General features: G+C 34.0%; 1 protein-coding gene across 1 annotated transcript in view; it reads right to left on the bottom strand.

Moving 5' to 3' along the window:
• Nucleotides 1-3590: 3590 nt before the first annotated feature.
• Nucleotides 3591-12352, bottom strand: part of LOC129221324 (protein prickle-like) — a 308368-nt gene continuing 299606 nt past the window's right edge. The window contains exons 8-10 of the mRNA XM_054855791.1: nucleotides 8897-9086; nucleotides 5599-5743; nucleotides 3591-4479 (exon numbers count right to left, since the gene is read on the bottom strand). Coding sequence (XP_054711766.1) covers nucleotides 3838-4479; nucleotides 5599-5743; nucleotides 8897-9086 — 977 coding nt within the window. The 3' untranslated portion in view covers nucleotides 3591-3837. The remainder of the gene's footprint in view (nucleotides 4480-5598; nucleotides 5744-8896; nucleotides 9087-12352) is intronic.

Here is a 12352-nt window from a genome sequence, read left to right as displayed (position 1 = left end):
AGAATTACAAGCACAATCCAAACCATAAATAAATTCAAGCAATAAAGAAACTTTTTATACTTTTTCAAGGTTTTCAAACACTAGAAAATGTGTGTGTGTGACCTTTTTTTTCCCCCCCAAGAACTTTAAGGTTTTTCATGGGCGTACGAACTTTGTTTAACACGCGCTGCGGCGGCGTGCTTGGGAGAACAGTAACTTTTAACGAAATGAAAAACTTTTAAAATCTGATATTTAAGTAAAAACAATATAAAAGCGAACTAATCAGACCATAATGTTAAAAGTCTAAAGCGGACTTCACCATAAAACACGAACTTTGGCGGGAAAAGCGAACCATTTGGGAGCCCTGCACAGTAGGAAAGATAAAATGGCGGCTGCACGTGGATCGCGGAAAAGGCGGTAGCCAAAAGTCTAGGGGAAAAGTAAAAAAAAAAAAAAAAAGGAATCGGAAACTGAAAATATAGGAAAATATAGGAATTATAGGAACTTTTTCAGAAATATAGGAAAATATAGGAATATAGGAACGCTGCGATGCCTGTGCCCCCCCCCCCTATCCGCTACTGATGCTGATGAAACGCTAAGTAGAAAGTTTTAACTTTTTGACATATCTGTTAAATAACAATTTTAATTTGTGAACTGTGTTACTATAGCTATTACTGTTCCTCTGTAAAGTGTAAGTTTTGTACTTTGTTAAGTAAACTTGAATACTTTAAAACTGTTTCATGAAATATTTACGGAAATGTTTTCAGCTTTCATGGCTATACAGCTTGAATTGTGAAAAAATTATCAAAAGTCCATCTCATACACAATATGTCTGTGCATATAAAAACTTGCTCAGAGCATCAAAAACTTGTTATAAGCACATTTTTACATGTAAAGATTTTTTATGTGCTAGACAGAGACTAAGAGTAACAGTTTCAGTGAAAAAATTCTGTTCTACATTAATTATGTGGCATCTAACAGTAACATTTTGAATAAGAAATTGTTCTGGCTAGTGAGTTTTGAAATTTACAGTTTTGTTGATTGTTTGTTCTTATCCTAAATGTAAGCAAGAACCGGTTACGTGTGTAAAATTCGGTTGAATCGTAAAAAATAGCATCTTTTGGAGATGTTTTTCTGGCTAGGCAATATTTCGGTTTTGGTGGCATTACCTTCAAATCCTAACATTTTTCTATCATTAGTAATACTGGCAACATGTGTAAAATTTTGTTGGACCATGAAAATTGATAATTTATGGTGCTATTTTTCCCATTCGAAGAAAATAGTGGAATTTCGTAGAATTAAAAACCCTAGGAATGAGTGATGAACTTCTAAAATATTTTGAAAAAGCATTGTATTGATTTTTTACTGCTAAAATATTTTCTTCAAATAAATATGTACTTTTAAAAAATGAATGTTTTTAGTGATACTTTGTTAATGTTTATCAAAATGTGTTGTTAATGGTTTCAAGTTTTAATATATATTTTTATATTACTTCATAAACTTTAATCATTACATTAATATTGAAACTATGCAAGATCCTTTGTAATTTGTCATAAAGTTTGTGTTATCAGCCTGCCTGTGAATGCAATTTTGTTTAATAAATATTTTATTACTTGCACAAATGTGACAATCATGCTCAAATCATTTTGAAAAATACTAATTTTAATTTAAATGTGTAGCGCATCAGTTGATCACATTTTTCATGTAATATTATCATTTTATAGTCTCTTTTTAAAAATTAATTACAAAAGATCTCGGTGAAATTTAACTGCAAGAAATTAAGCCGGTAAATTGATATGTGACAAATTTGTGTTAAGTTAAAGTAATGATATGAATTGTTCTTGATGTGTAATCCATTAAAAAATAAAAAATCGAATACAAATTGGTTTATTAAAACCATGCATATTTTTTAATCAATATAAAAATGCATTTGTACAAAGTTGAATGGCATAAAAAATGGCTTCTGATTTTAAAAAATACAGGATATCAAATGCTTGTTCAATCTAAAAATATGATCATTTAAAGTCTTTTATTCAGTGGCAACTGCTTTTCATTTATAGTGGATATACAAACCATGTAAATTCAGCAATAGAGCATTTTAGTTCATTTAGTTGAATATTAAAATACTTAAGATATAGTACAGCATATCTTCTTAAATATACTTTTGGTATGCAAGAAATCTGAAAATATTCAGAGAAATGTCTACCATAGGAAAGATTTTATAAAACTAACGTTTTGTTCCATATTAAAATGCAATATGTATTTTTTTAAAAACATTCACCTTTGTGTAAATTATCGATTAATTCATTGTGTAAGCAGAATCAATCTTCTCTTTTTGAAAGAATTTGAAATTGGAAAAAGATTTTATCAGGTACAGACATTATTTCCAAGAAAAGATACAAAGGGGAAAATAATACATCCAGAGTACCGAAAATAGGCTTTATGGAATCCTTTAAAATTAGAAAACAGTTTAAAAAAAGTAGCTATAATGATCACTATGTCTCGAGGACATAAAATAATCCATATTATAGAGCTAAAAAGTGACATAGATGTCCATCTGTATGCTAAACTTTTTTGGGCATTCTGATGATTTTATTGTGCAAAATTAGCACATGGGCCTGCAGGCATATCCCAAATACGAGGCATGTTTTTAAAGTAAATTCTATTTTGAAAGAAAAAAAAAAGTACAGGGGGATAGAGCAAAGAAATTTATTGCACAAAAATCTATTTTTCCCGTGATTTTCCAAGCATTTGTCATGACGTGGTACAGGTTTTTGTATACCTATTTGCAGAAAGTTGCCGCCTGTATTGTCAACCATGAGGACTATTTACAAGGCATCGGCTGGGATGTTTTTGAACATCCTCCAGACTGCCCTCGCTCGCAGCAACTTTCATTTGTTTCAGCACCTAAAAGTCTTTCCTTGGCGGTCAGTGGCACAACAGCAATAGCTCCAAGAACGTATTACCCCATAGTTGACTACACAAGCGGCAACTTTCTACGAATAGGTATACTAAAACCTGTACCACGCTATAACAAATGCCGCTGCAAAATAGCATATGGGTGGTAGATTTTGTGCAATAAATTTCTTTGCTCCATCTGTACTGCTTTTTTTTTTATTTCAAAATGGAACTCGCTTTAAAAACGTGCCTTGTACATAGATTTTACCACATCATATTGAAAGGTTACTTTTTTATTCTGTTGATTTTAATAGTTACTGAATTGCTACTTTTCTATTACTGATTATAAAAACTTACTCACGATACTGCAGATGTGAAATATTTTGTACCTCTGTTTTTGAGCCACAAAGGGCCTATTTTTAGAACAAGTATACATAAAGTAATGAAGATTGTCCATCCCTTATATTGGGGTATTTCCAAACAACTCGAAACACAGGACAAGCACATCATCTTTTTTCCGTAATCCTCCTTGCAACCAGCTACATTTCATTATGAATTGTGGAATGTGAAAATACTAATGAGTTTCATATGAGGATACTTTTCTTCCAGATACAGAGATAAGTAGAAAGCTTAGAAATTTTCTTCCTGTAATATTTCAAGTTTTGTGTGCTGTGAATCACTGAATAACATTTTCATTGCATTTTTTTTTTTTTTTTTTAAATCTTCACATTTTTAGTTAATAATGTATTCAAATCAAAATACCATAACTGCATAACTCTCATGCTGTTTCTCTCTGAATGGCTAACATTGATTATGAATTATGCAAAGTGTTGGACATCTTACTCCATGAATTAAACAACCTGCACCCTGTATATTACACTAGTTTCAATTGTTCTTGTGGAAGCTCATGATCATGCTTTTGTACTGGCGAAATGGATGGAATGAAAAAAGAGAGAGGTATCAAGAGACAAGGCAGTTTTTGTCATCGTGTTTCCGTCTTCTCCTCAAACTCTTTGCTCCGGAAGACTGCAAAGTTCCAGATCTTTGCCTGGCCACAGCAAGAGCATCATTGCTGACGTACGATATGCGTACCCCTCCGTATGCCCGTCTAGGAGGAAGTTCGTACGGATCATCTTCCGAGCTGGAACTTGAACAAGTGCTGCATCTGTCATCCTGACATCTGTCTTCAGATCCTCGGGGAGCCCTCTGGAAGCTGGACTCAAGCTCTGAGCGATCGCCATAGCTCCTGCTCCGAAGGACAGCAGAGTTCCGCTTGTTGGGCGTAGTAGTGTTGCTGCTCTTGGTGAAAGTTTCTTCGCTCCCTGATGACGAAGAACGTTCTACCCTCTGGGATAGGTTCCTTTGTTCTTCATCCTCGCTGGACGGGGGAAGCTTTGCTGTCGAAGGGCTGAAGCGGACAATGAGCTTCTTGGAGGACACTGTGCCACTGCTGTTCACTTCAGCAGTGTCTTTGAGGGGGCTGTCTGGGGGCGTGGCCGATCCTGTGTCTCTAGTGAGATCTGGCATAGAGAAGTGGGCTGTTGTTCTTCTGTGATGGACACGACTGCGATCTCGCCTCTGTTCCTGAATTTCTTCCACAACCTATGGATCAGTGACATAACTTTTTAGTTTATATTGGGTAAAACAGTAGTAACTTCCCTTTTAAAAATTATTATGAAGGGGCTCTCAAGGGTCAAAACAGTTATAATTTCTGCAACAGTTTATGATCTAATTTCTGCTATAGTTAATGTCTTAAATAAAAGGAAAAATAGATAGAGACAGAATACTTACTTAAGACAAAGGAAACTTAAGAATAATCTTAAATAAAAGGAAAGGATCAAGTACAAGCCAGAAACTATGTTTTGAAAATAAATCCTAAAATAGACGATTCAGTCTTCCACAATTTCTAAAAATATTCATTAAGGAAAAACGACAACGAATGCAGTACAATGAGCTAAGAAAAGAATCCTTATGTATCACATCACAAAATTGCTTAGGTGCTAGCCTAAACTTTTGAATAGAAGTGAAATAAATAGGTTGATCTTTTCAAAATTTTCCACGAGGATGTTCTTGATAAACCTTATATTTAAAAACAGAAATATGTGCAGGCACACACATTCAAGCAGATTACATTTCTGGTCAGGGGCAATAGTATCTTCCAACATTCCTTAAAAAATCAAGTATGAAAATTCAATTCATTGATATTAATAAGAATGGCCATTAAGAATACTTCTGTAGTTGGTGCCAGTGATATACATGGATGTTGGAAGGAGTGGCTTGCCAGGGTCACAAAAGCAAGAGGGACGGTATTTTCCCAAGATGATTTGAAAAAAAAATATTATGATTTTATATAATATAAAATTTTATGATCTTCAGTTTAGTTAAGATGTGAAAGCATAACAAACACACTCACTTTCACATTTATAATATTAGTAAAGATGGCAACAATGAAGTTTGTCACCATTGCTAGTGGTCTACATCCAGCTTTGGAATACACTTTTATACAATTTATTCATTTAATGTGAATGATAGTAGCATTAATTAGAACTGTTCTCTAAAAGCTGACAAATTTCTGGAAACATAAGTAATTTCTTCTTTTGATGTAAATATTTACCTTATTCATTTAATGTGAATGATAGTAGCATTAATTAGAACTGTTCTCTAAAAGCTGACAAATTTCTGGAAACATAAGTAATTTCTTCTTTTGATGTAAATATTTACCTGAACAAAGACTTGTGGCGACTTGGACATCAATGCATCCAGTGTTAAATCTGACATATTAATGGGATCACGAGAACGTCCATTCAAGGAGGATTTATCATCACACTCTGCCAAAGCATTATCTTTCGGCAACATTGAATTATCCCTAGAAAAAAAATCATGCATGTATTCAAAAAAAGTTGATCTAATCATATTTCATGGGAACAAAGTTTTCGTCACAACGTCACAGATCCAAAGGATAATAAAACATCACTGTAGCCATTTACACTATACTTTGGGAACAATTTAAACTAAATTTAGCATTTTCATAGCGCTTTTCCTTCAATAACCAGAATGACGTGGTTATTTGAAACAATGTCATTACCTAGAAATATTTTTGCAGTTAGAGTCAATACAGCAAAAAGATCTGATTTTCAAAATGATATTTTGTAACTCCTCCAACATATGGGCAACTGACTTAAACTATCACACTTAAATATCAAATTTCCGTAGCTTTCATACGAATCTGGTCCGAACAATATGGAAATTCAAATGAAGGAGTCAAAATACAGTAATCTGACACATATGTAGACACTCTATCTTAACAATTAGGGAATTAAACCCATGATACGCGTTCTGAAAGTTCATCATCAGGACATCAGGGTAGTACAAATTTGGGTTTGCAGTAGCAAAAGTCAAAAGGATATCTAAGTTATAAGGGTATAGGTAACAGTATGTAGTCTGTGGAAAACTTCTTTGTAAATTTGATAATGAGACAACTTGAATGTTCAGTCCTTTAACATATTCTAGTTCTCATTGTTCAATTTAGGAACATGATTAATTTAATTTTTAAAAGATTGCATACATGGATGATCAGTGGCGGATACAAGGAAGGAGGTGTGCCCCCCTCCCTCCACTAAACCGTCGACACTTAACACTCCAGGTTGTGTTAACACACTTGATAAATAAAAGAAACAATTTCAGTAATCTTTTCAATTCATCAATTTTTAAAGTAAATATTTGAAATATGGCTTGTTTATTTTCATTGCTTATGATATCAATTAGAAACAGTTATGCTCTACTATAAAAGCCTGGAAAATTTGATGCTTTTTATTGACCCCCCAAGCAGTTTCAAAAGTTTTTAGAACCAAAACCGTAAGTTCGTTCATGGAGGGGGGGAAAGGTCATTCTTCAGAACGACTCCCCCCTCTAAAATGGTAGTCTGTAATCGCCCCTGTGGATGATAAGCCTGGAACAAACATGAAATTTGTGACATGACGTTTTAACTTGATCGTCAATGCAACGACTCAACAAGGGATCCCCAAAAAAAGTTTGCAAATTCGAAAAAATTCCGAGAGACCACCAAATGTCTCTTTCTCCCCCCCCCCCCCAAACACATCACAAAAATCGCCTACAACTATATTTTTGCAACTTTAATTGCAAAAGTTTTCCAGAGGAGAGTCCCCCCCCCCCCCCCCCCCCGTTTCAAAAAAAAAAAAAATTCAACGGGAAGACTAAAACCTCACCACTTTCTAACATCACAAAAAAATCTTAAACTGTGCTCTTAAAACTTTAATATTAACATATTTCCGGGGGAGAGTTTTAAACTTCATGCCTTTACCTAATGTCTTTAAAGGGGAGTTCTAAATTGCGTTTTTTGGACTTCAATTCCGAAAAACTTTTGGGCAGGGCCCCCTAGCCCTTCTCATAACATCAATGAAGGTCCCGTAACATTGCGTGTTTGAACCTTCATTTTCGAAAAGTTGAGGGACAGCTCCTGACGCCTTCCCTTCCCTTAATGATATCAAAGATGGTCGACAATCGCATTTTCAGGACTTCACCTTCGAAAAATTTCCGGAGAGGAGCACCCTAGTCCTACTTTCCTCATCTTTCATCATCATTCAAAGATCGATGAAAACTGCGTTTTCGGCACTTTTACATCGCAACACTACTGGGGAAAAGTTTTGAACTACATGTCTTCTACATCACCAAAGATGGCCTCAATTGCGTTTTTAGAACTGCAATTCCGAAATTTTTTCCGGTGGAAATCTTCCGAACCCCCTTTTTACATCATTAGTTTTTAGCATCATTATAGATTTCTAAAGTTGCGTTTTTGGAGTTTTAATATCAAAACGCAACTAATTTCTGAATTTCATCCTTTTCCTTCAAGCCACCAAAGATGGCAAACATAAACAATTGTATTTTTGAAAATATGCCCTAAAATTTCTAAACTTTTTTGGAGAGGGTCCTTCAAACCCTCCTTCCTCCTAATAACCACCAAAGATCGTCTAAAAATGCGCTCCTAACAAACTTCCTAATACTCCCTAACAAACGTTTTCGGGGGTGAGTCCGCAAACACTCTTACTTATGCACCAATATTAAACTTTTTAAAATTTTATTTTCATTAGTCCCCCCCCCCCCCACCTATATTATGCATTAGTCATTCGCTACTCCTAATAGGGTCGTCTGGATCTGCCACTGCGTCAACGACAAGTGCTTCGCTAGTTCTCAAAAGCCCAGTCTACACACTATGGAGCAGAATGTTTTCGTATGACTTTCGTCTAGTCATCATTCATCGAAACTTGATCAAAAATATTACCAGTGTTTAACCTGTGAGCTAAGTCAACACTACACTAGAGACACAGACGCTAGTCTCTAGTGTGGTGTTGGCTGAGTTTAAATAAAGTATCCTGTTTACCTTTGAGTTGTCTGATTTTGAATGTTTTTCTGTTCAATGTATGAGCGATGATATGTTTTGGAGTCTGATGACTTAAGTATGCTTGTTTTAAAAAGCTTTAATCAATTAAAAGTGCTTTTATGCAGCGATAATGATTTATCGCAGATTACACTTATTAGTGAACTAATGCTCATAACTTCTACATCCTTAATATCTGCTGCTGCAATTTCATTTATACTACTCGTAAAACGGACACACTATGTTTGGATTGGATCCTTGATAGTTGGAAAGAATATTTAATTGTGCATGGGGGGTTGAATAAAATTTGACGTGCTCTTTGCAGACAAGTTGGTTGAGTTGAATCCCTAAATCGGAGCTTAAATAGCGATGCATCCGCCATCTTGGGGCTAAACGCTGCTTTCTTCCTAGGTATCGTGTTTTGCTTTTTAATTGGGGTGCTTCTGGATTGTGATTAACAAAGAGTTAATAAGAAAGAACAATCAAAAAGCAAAACAGGCTACTTCATTTCAACACAGCAGACATAAGAAGAAAGCGTCGTCTAGCCCCAAGTTGGCGGACGAGTCGCTACTTATCCTACGATTCACATTCAGGGTTTTAGGTTGAGTAAAGAAGGATACTTACTTCTTAAATAAGCTCTTGTTTTTCTCCTCAACCAGTTGAGATACATTTTGCGGTATGAGAGGATCACTGGAAGGTGCGTTGCGATATGGAACAAGTGGACTCCTCGGGACTAATAATGGGCTAGACGTGCGACACTCGGATGTCCCACCTGGGACTTTGTTCCTTTTGTTTGAGCTGTTGAGTTGGTCTCCTGTTTTAGAAAGAAAGGATGTTTTTAAAAAGAAATGTACAAAGCATAAAGTTAGTTTCTTGCATGTTAACCCTTGCAATTCTATGGACATATATAGGCTCATCTTGCCCACACTATTTTCAAAGATGAATCTGAGGAATTTCGGCAGGAATGTATTCCAGTCTTTTCGTGGTGGCGTTATGGAAAGGGGGGGGGGGGAGTTGCGTGGCTCTCTCCCTGAAAGATTTTAATACTAATCTTTATGCTCTCTTTGATGGGACATACTAAGTAAAGAGAATTTAAGGATCTCCGAAATCATTTATTTTCCCAATATTGACAATTTTAACGTGATGAAATGGCTAACTCTCTAACTATCGCTAATAGCGCCAAATTGAAACCCAGTTTGAAAAATCACTTTTTTTCCTAAATTTGTCGCCAACTTGACGATATTTCGTCAAGTTAGCGACAAAACTTCGCGGTAAATCGCCAAATTAAAATATCATTTGAATTTGCATTGAAATTAAAACTGATTTTCCCCAAAAGAGGGTGAAAGAACCCTTTTGGAATACTGTTTTTGAGGTATGCGAGATTACATACATACATAAAACTTGTAGCAATTAACTCGGGGATCGTCAAAACTGATATTACGGGCATTCATTCGTTCATCGGTACGTGCGGTCGGCCCGAAAAAACAACTCAACATTAATTCGGAACTGAGCAAAATGAAAGTTTAGTACACTATTTGAGTGAAAAAAATTTGCGACAGCAATACTTCCTTTACTATATGAAAAGAAGTAAAATCGTGGATGGTACCTTGAAAATTATGTTGGATGGAGCTGAGCACAATTAATATTCAGTGCGACTCTAAAAGAAGCAAGAGAAACTTGGATGAAACACAGGACAACTCGCATCATAATGCAGTACTTTATAAGTGAGGGTTAAAATTAGCGAAATTATCTTCTAAACACTTTTGCTGAGAGTAGCCATCACCCTCCTGTAATGATTGAAATGCACTGATACAACCAGTCCGCCATTTTGTGTCGTTGCCTGTGTGATTTCACTGTGCAGAATACTAGATATTTTCTCTTTGCTATTCGTATTTTTCATCAAACGCTATCTTTCATGTGAAGATGCATTAAGATGTTCTAACATTTCAAAATTACTATATCGAAGTACATTGAAAGATTATTTATGTATTTTAAATGTTTTCATCAATACTGCTGCGCAATTTCAGATACTTTAAGAAACTCTTGTTGAAATTGTAATATTTTTTACTTTTCATGAAACTGTCTGATGGTTTGTAAATTTTCATGGGATAATAAGGACATTCACTAAAATCATCATAAATAGTTCCTTCAAATATTGTAAAGCTCAACTACTATGTAACGGCACCTAATAAACTGCTAGCAGTAGTAAAATATTTGCCCTGTTTTCAAAACTGATTTTTCTGAGTTTAAGATAACAAAACCGCCAAAATTTAAATATACTAGTTATTTTATTTATTTTTAATGTAAATTTTCTATTGTTTAGTTAGTTTAAAAATGTCTCAATAACTAGCAAAATTATTTTAAGAACACGTCGTTTTGCTTTTAATTGTGTCATAGCCATGAGTTTCAGTGTGTTGCCAAGTTAATTATTTATCTATTTTGCGCGTAAAAATTAAGATATTAAAAGTGTGAAATTATTCATTAAAAAAATTAAGCTTCTTTGAGATTACAGTAACATGTAACTCAAGCCAAGTTATATAATTACGTGAAGATTTTTTTTTTTTTTTTTGCCCGGAAAAAATCTGTTTTCGTTTAATTTTTATTTTGATGTGAAAACTTTTTTAATAAATAAATATATATATATATATGATTTATCCCAGTATCTGTGAATTTACAAATTCATTATTACTAATTTATAACAGTTCGTCACAGATGTAATCTGCACTCTTTTATTTGAATTCCTATTGGTATTATATATTTCAATTATTATTATTATTTTTTTAATATTTATTTAAAACTGGTTACATTTTATTATCAGTTCGTTGAATTATTTTTAAGAACTAGTAGTATCCTTAAAAATCAGGTTTAAATGAAAGGCATTTTTTAATGTAAAATCGTCATGAGAAACAAGAAAGTGTTGGTAAAAAAAAAAAGAAAGAAAGAAAACTACACACATTAGTAATATAAATGATACTGTTTTGCATGAATAAGTTCAAACTGTTGCCCACAAATAATTTATGACATAATTAATTTAGCTCACTACTGTTCTACTCAGTAGTGGATTTAAGGGAGGGGGCAGGAGGCCCGTGCCCCCCCCCCCCCCCCAAAGGATGAATATATTTAAATATTTTATTCACAATTTTTTAATTGACTTCTCCATAGCGTTTTTTTATATAGTTAATTAAACAGAACACAAATACACATAGAGCATATTTTGAATAATAGCATTTTTGTTTGCTAAAGAAGTCATACTGGAGTCCTAGAGTGGCAGAATACATTTATACATTTAATTCGCTGGTTTTGAGTTCAAGGGAACGTAATATCGCGATTCGTCCATTAACTTTTCTTTGATGGAATCAATAACTAACATTCTTCAAAAAATGTGCAGGCGTGCATAAAAGAATTATTTTGATCCAGGAAGCTATTTGCGAAGTAATAGCTTTTTCTTTTTCAGCTTATAAAAACTGCAAAATGAAAGAAATCATATCGTAGTTTCTTGAGAAAACCATGATATTATTGGAGGGGGTATGTAATATGAATATGTTATCTCAACTGTATCATGGCTTCAAGAACAATCAGCAACTGCTTCGAAATCCACACAGAAATTGTCCTGAATTTTTCAGTAAAACTTATATGTTTAATAGCTATGATTTTCTTAATTAAATAATATTTTATAGTTAAAATACTATAAAATAATATTAAAACCTCAAATGAGGTATGGGTATATTTTTTTTATTGAATAACCTTGCCCTCGTGTTATAACCATTACGACATTGTTCCTAAAATTAAAACCGCTAATTGTATAGCATTTAGGTAACATTATTATGGTTTAGTATTTAATTGGCTTGAAACGTTAAAGATGTTTTACGTCCACATTCAAAGTATATTGGTACATAATATGTATGTTCTTAGAAGTGGATCATTAGCTTAAGGGATCCTAAAAAATTTCAAAAAAAAAAAGACATTTTAAAATAAAGTAATGAAAACTTGTTATGAAACACCGTATGTGGCAGGGGGAAGGAGGAGGTGCTATTCAATTTCCAGGGTCCCCTCAGAGATATTTTTCTGTATCCGCCCCTG

Source organism: Uloborus diversus, chromosome 4 (assembly GCF_026930045.1).
Source record: "Uloborus diversus isolate 005 chromosome 4, Udiv.v.3.1, whole genome shotgun sequence".
NCBI classification, from domain to species: domain Eukaryota; kingdom Metazoa; phylum Arthropoda; class Arachnida; order Araneae; family Uloboridae; genus Uloborus; species Uloborus diversus.
Note: the sequence above shows the minus strand (reverse complement) of the source record. Positions and strands in the feature narration are given on the sequence as shown.